The sequence below is a fragment of the Diaphorina citri genome, unplaced genomic scaffold (genome assembly GCF_000475195.1).
Source record: "Diaphorina citri unplaced genomic scaffold, Diaci psyllid genome assembly version 1.1 scaffold1799, whole genome shotgun sequence".
Taxonomy (NCBI): Eukaryota; Metazoa; Arthropoda; class Insecta; order Hemiptera; family Psyllidae; genus Diaphorina; species Diaphorina citri.
This window is the reverse complement of record NW_007379225.1, coordinates 6700-12701: the sequence shown is the minus strand read 5'-3', so window position 1 is coordinate 12701 and position 6002 is coordinate 6700. Positions and strand designations below refer to the sequence as shown.

Below are 6002 nucleotides of genomic sequence, written 5' to 3'. Positions count from 1 at the left end.
AAAGATCGGATCAATACATCCTTACTTCTACAGCAAATCCTTGCATGTGCCAAAGTTCCACTCTACTCTACCTCTGTGATTAGGACCGATGCTTAGACAATTGTTACTAAAGAACTTGAAACATTGACCATGGTCATCCTGAAACCGACAAATGGAAACCCAAAGATTTTATACATACTTAAAAGAAAAATAGCTTGAAAGTTCTAAGGCGGATTGAGCCATTAATGACCCCACACTTGATGCTGTCAGAACCCGGAGGAAATGAGGGCCCGCGCTGAACAGAGGCGAGCAGCTAGACAGGGCCAGCGCGGCGGAGGGGGCGCTAAGGCCGCGCCCACACGGGACGTGAAAGGTAAGTATCGGGACCTATTCCTGAAATGTTTTTAGACTTTTTCGATTTGACAAGGACATGTAGCTCGGATTTTAAGGACCCCCCAAACGCCCAATCTGAAAGGCCCCCTAAAGTCAGATCGGTGATCGGTTTGAAATCCGTTGATCAAAAGTCCTCTATCTGTTAAACAAGTTAAACATGTTTACCAAATTTCGTCCAGATTGGACTTAAAAAAAAAAAAAAAAAAAAAAAAAAAAAAAAAAAATGGCGAAACTAAGAATTTATCAAAAAGGATCTCTCTGGGGTTTGGGAACATCCCATTGGCCCCAAAATTCAATGAGGAAATTCCTTATTGTTATCAACACGCAAGTTCAATACCAACCAAGGCATGGTTTTTTGATCCTGTTGAAACTTTGACCACTTAATATTGAAATGAAACTCCAAGGTTGTGAGAAAATGTCTAAAGGCCCACACATAGTCGACCGGCCGTCGCCTCGATCGACGGGGTGAATCTATGTCTATGTTGTCCAGGCAGTGTGGATAGTGTTTGGAATAATCGATTATTATTGATAATCGTAATCGATTATAAAAAATAATCGAAAGTATAATCGAATATGAAAAATAATCGGAAAATCACATTTTGGTATTTTTGCCATTGTGAAGTTTCATTTCATTCAATAATTGTTATCGATTTAAGTTTAGTAACAGTATGATACAAGTGATAAGGGATACAAGACTTTACCTTTAAGAGAGAATGATAGGATAGAAGAAAGTCAGCCGACCACAAACTTTATCTGATAATGATAAAATTCACCCTGAGGCCTGAATGGGAATCCAACCCGCCAGTCAGCACTCTCATGACATTTGTGACACCCTCAATTAGTAGATGAGCTATTAGTTAGCTCTTAGTTCTTTAAATAAAATAGGTAGGTACATAAATACTGATTTTCTTTAACCAAGATCGAAAAATTCCCGGAGGGACGGGCCCCGCTTGTTATCTAGTTGTTTGATATGCGTCAGCGGCTATAACACGTTGAGTGATCTTGTTCCTAATGGATCACTGAAGTTGAACACTGTTGAGTGTGGTTGTTATCCGGAAGGGTGATCATCTGGGAAATTGTGGACTCACTCAGGATGGGTAAGGTGTGAGAAAGTAGTTAGCTTGTCGTCGAATGGCGGGTTAGATCCCCGTCAATAAAGACCTTAGATATACATTAAACATTACTTTCCTTCCTATAGAAAAAGGAAAGTAAAAATTGGTATTTTCTTGATCTACACAACACCAAATCTACCCTCACATAACTCTTGTGATAGGGCCCAGACCCTAGCTACGTTGTTTTAAAAACTTTTAATAGTATAGGTATTTTTTAAATAGCATGTCGATAGTATGGTGAAGCAAGTTTTGCGTTCGCCATGCTACCGGATTTTGATGTCAATTCATAGTTTTATTTTTTGTACTTAACCCATTAGCGCCTGAATTATTTTTTCCCTTTGATTTTTATTTACTGTTAATACTCGCATGTTCTGCCATCTAGGATCAGCAAAAACCGAGACAAGTACGAGTGTTGCCACATGGCAACGCTAGGCGCTAATGGGTTAAATTAGATATTTTATTCTGTCTCACAAGGGTAAGTCGGAATAGTAGACCCTTATAAAGATAAAGTTAGAAATCCAAACTATGTATCGTGCAAAAAGATACCTGCCGTATCTTCATTGGTAAATCATCCATCATCCACATTTATTATTCGGTACCAAGTACCTAATGTACATTTTTCACATAATTTTCCTCAATTAATCTTAATTGCGGAAAAGTTTCAGAAAGATTTTGTAAACATGGAATTTGTAATTTTGAATAGAAATATACTTGTATTATTTTCCCTTAGTTTGAATATTTTTATTTGATTCCAAGCAGATAGATTCCACACATAGTCGATGCCGTCGATTGACGAGGTGGATCTGTTGTCTAGGCAGTGTGCGGTTTCAGTCGCCATCCATAGACGGCGTCAACTATTGTGTGGACACAGCTTTAGGTAGGTATATTTCCTGCATTCAGTTGGAGTAAGGACATTCTACATCTCCTAAAAGGATTTCATAATTTTCAAAAATTGGGAAAAAGGAAGGATGTGAAAATAAAAAGATTAACTATTTTTGGTGATAATCAAAAGAGAATCAACATTATTTATTTATGAAATAATATACATAGGTACCTATTGGGACCTATATCACCACTATAATGACTGAGTAAAAGCATACTAAAATTAATATTAAGATAAAACAATATAAACCATAAAATTAAAGGCACTGGACTTTTTTGATGGGTGAAAAATAATGTTGAACCCATTTCCTCTCTAACTCACACAAAAATGAAAAAAAAAAAAAAAAAAAAAAAAAAATTTAACACCCCAAACCCCATAAAAATAAAAAAAAAAAAAAAAAAGATGAAAAAAAAAAAAAAAAGAAAAAAAAAAAAAAAAAAAAAAAAAAAAAAAACAACTAAAAAAATACTACAGATTTTTGCTCACCCAAATTCATTGATTTTTCTTGGACTTTGCTATCACTCTTCCAATAAAATAGAAAAAAATAACCCATGGAAATGCAACAACTAAATTAATATAGAAATAGAAAATATAAAATGAAAGATTAAAAATTAAATATTGGACAGTTAAAAATACTTCGTAAGTCTAATGATTGGTGTGTTTTATATTTGCAAGTAATAATGTCTATCTAACCGTTCTGTTGCTCACTCTCGGCAAGTAGTTTCTGGTGTCTGTCAATGGCTTCCTGGTGACGTTTAATCTGCTCCTCGTGGAATGCAATTTCCTTATGTGTATGGTCCTTCAGTGATGCAAGTTGTTCTTTTTGCTGAAAAAGTTGAAGTTATCATAACTATGTCATCATTTTTTACAGATTTCTGGGATGAGTCAGAAATCAAAGAGGCCTATTCTACAAAAAGATGTCATACCCCAAACTTTGCTTTGGTATTTTACTTTAGGTACTCCTCTTTGATTTGCTTGCAGAGTGTGATTAGGAATCAACTGAAAAGGGATTCCTTTGATTGTTCAAATGTTCTTTGCTTATCAATCCCTCAGGAGATATTGAAACTAATATTCTCTCCTAAATTAAAAACTTTTCAACGTAACAATTTTGTCTGAGATCTATGCTGTGTTGTTCTGGCAACCCAAACTTTGGGCAGTTCAATAAATTTTATTGATTGTTTCAATAGTAATATGCTAAAATGGGATTATTTCTTAACAAACCTATCCTGTCTCTCACCTTCTTGTAGAAATACTCCTCTTCTTTGGCAGCTCCCATCTCTCCCATTTTACCTCCGGACTCCCTAATGGCTCCTCCAGCACCGCCTCCTCTTCCCGCACCACTTCCACGCTCACCTGCACTGTACATACATCTGGAAACACAGACACATATTGGAATTTAGTACCTATCAAGATATACCAAGTCTTTCATCAAGATCTTTACCTGTCTGTAAAATATCCAAATATTGGAATTACTTTCTCCTGGGTTCAAAGTTTTTTGTTTTTCAATGGAGATGCTATTGCCAGAAAGCAAGGATAGAAGGAGGCCAGGGATGGAGAAAGCTAGCTGTTCTAAGAAAAAACCTGATTTGTATGGGAGAAAGTTTGCCTTGGGTGGGAATCAAACCCATGAACTAAGTGCTTAGGAGGCAGACTACCTTCCTAGCTAACCAGATTAGCTGATTGGACTGTATACCTTGTAAAGTTGGGTGCCTTTACAGAGTTACAGTTGAACTGACTTTGGTTCCACAATATTTTGGGTAGATACAATAGGTAAATAAATACTTACTGCATAGCCTCCATGGATAGACAACTAACAAAAGAAAGCTGGGGTGTTTGGAAAAGCACTTGCAAGTTAGGTGCACTTAAAAACACTCGAAAGATAGATTAATTAATTAACTAGGTAGGTAGGTACCTAATTAAATTCAATTTTCTAATGACAACTAGGTACCTAATGAAAATTAATGAAAATACCTTGTAAAGTTGGGTGCCTTTACAGAGTTACAGTTGAACTGACTTTGGTTCCACAATATTTTGGGTAGATACAATAGGTAAATAAATACTTACTGCATAGCCTCCATGGATAGACAACTAACAAAAGAAAGCTGGGGTGTTTGGAAAAGCACTTGCAAGTTAGGTGCACTTAAAAACACTCGAAAGATAGATTAATTAATTAACTAGGTAGGTAGGTACCTAATTAAATTCAATTTTCTAATGACAACTAGGTACCTAATGAAAATTAATGAAATAGGTTTTCTACCTTTCTAGTTTCTCAATAATGGGTTTCTACCTTTCTAGTTTCTCAATAATGGGTTTCTACCTTTCTAGTTTCTCAATAATAGGTTTCTACCTTTCTAGCTTCTCAATAATGGGTTTCTACCTTTCTAGTTTCTCAATAATGGGTTTCTACCTTTCTAGCTTCTCAATAATGGGTTTCTACCTTTCTAGTTTCTCAATAATGGGTTTCTACATTTCTAGTTTTATGAAATAGGTATACTCACTTGTGCAACACATTGATACTACGAGCAGAAATGGGTGATGCAAGTATTTTCCTCAGTGACATTGTTACGTTTGATGACGATTATAATTTGTGCAATCCAAAATTTCCACTAATCACCGGTGTCTGGGATTACGAAACACAAATCTATTTTTATCAAAAGAAAATTCACGAAAGAAAATGATTGATGAATGGCTTCTGAATCTTCTGATAACGGCTGATTATTTTTTTGTTTACAAAATTTTTTCCTAGGTCAAGGTCATAAAGATCCGTTTACAAGATACACGAAACGTTGTAGTTTCTCGGCTCAATTCAGCCTTAAGATGAGTCCAAACATAGTTGACCGGCCGTCAATCGACGTTGATTCTCATCGTTCGACGCCCGTCGAGTATGTGTGGATACACCTTTATATTAATGTGAGAAATCTGGTGTGAACATCACACGACTTTCCTTATCCTGTTGTAGTTTCTCGGCTCAATTCAGCCTTAAGATGAGTCCAAACATAGTTGACCGGCCGTCAATCGACGTTGATTCTCATCGTTCGACGGCCATCGACTTTGTGTGGATACACCTTTATATTAATGTGAGAAAGCGGGTAGCTTGTGGCCGAATGAAGGATGAAAACCCCGTCACCGAAAACCTTACCATCTGTTCACACAAGTACAAATGGAAAGTATGAGATCTACAAACTCCGGGTGGCTGCTCTACAATCCGATTGGCTGATAGTCTACTCAGTACTCTAGCGGCCAACATCTCAACTAGAAGTCGCACACTAGAAGTTACATCTATGCTGGGTTTGGATTTAGCGACCAATGTGCTGTATTCTTCGTCCAAAGAAATGCTCCCGGGCGAGGTTTTGCGACTGAGGGAACAAGAGAAAAGAGCCTTTAGCTTCAAGGGTAAAGGCCCGTTCACACTTCTCGTTCGGACAGAAATCGTACCGTGTGTAGTGGGAACACTCTCATTTAAATTACATTGCCTACAAGGACATTTTGTGTCGTTCGGACAGAAATCGTGTCGTGTGTAGTGGGAACACTCTCATTTAAATTACACTGCCTACAAGGACATTTAATTTGTGTCGTTCGGACAGAAATCGTGTCGTGTGTAGTGGGAACACTCTCATTTAAATTACATTGCCTAC

The 6002-nt window shown here is 36.9% G+C and overlaps 1 protein-coding gene across 2 annotated transcripts; it reads right to left on the bottom strand.

Annotated features, from left to right (window-relative positions):
• Nucleotides 1-2872: 2872 nt before the first annotated feature.
• LOC103517300 (ATPase inhibitor mai-2, mitochondrial-like) lies at nucleotides 2873-5062 on the bottom strand. Of its 2 annotated transcripts, none has more exons than XM_008482325.3 (3): nucleotides 4866-5062; nucleotides 3605-3737; nucleotides 2873-3193 (listed from the first exon to the last, which is right to left on the bottom strand). In XM_008482325.3, exons 1-3 carry the CDS (start codon nucleotides 4925-4927, stop codon nucleotides 3056-3058), a joined length of 333 nt encoding a protein of 110 aa, XP_008480547.1. In that variant the 5' UTR covers nucleotides 4928-5062; the 3' UTR covers nucleotides 2873-3055. The 2 variants fall into 2 exon arrangements, with proteins under 2 accessions (XP_008480547.1, XP_008480549.1); XM_008482327.3 differs by lacking the exon at nucleotides 4866-5062 and adding an exon at nucleotides 4154-4310.
• Between the last annotated feature and the right edge of the window lie 940 nt (nucleotides 5063-6002).

Bases quoted from the DNA above. Each gene is read 5' to 3' on its own strand.
- LOC103517300 (XM_008482325.3), bottom strand. From the start codon at position 4,927: ATGTCACTGAGGAAAATACTTGCATCACCCATTTCTGCTCGTAGTATC. The intron at 3,738-4,865 runs GTGAGTATACCT...CTGTGTTTCCAG, and splicing joins AGTATCAATGTGTTGCACAA to ATGTATGTACAGTGCAGGTG. The intron at 3,194-3,604 runs GTGAGAGACAGG...CAACTTTTTCAG, and splicing joins AGGAGTATTTCTACAAGAAG to CAAAAAGAACAACTTGCATC.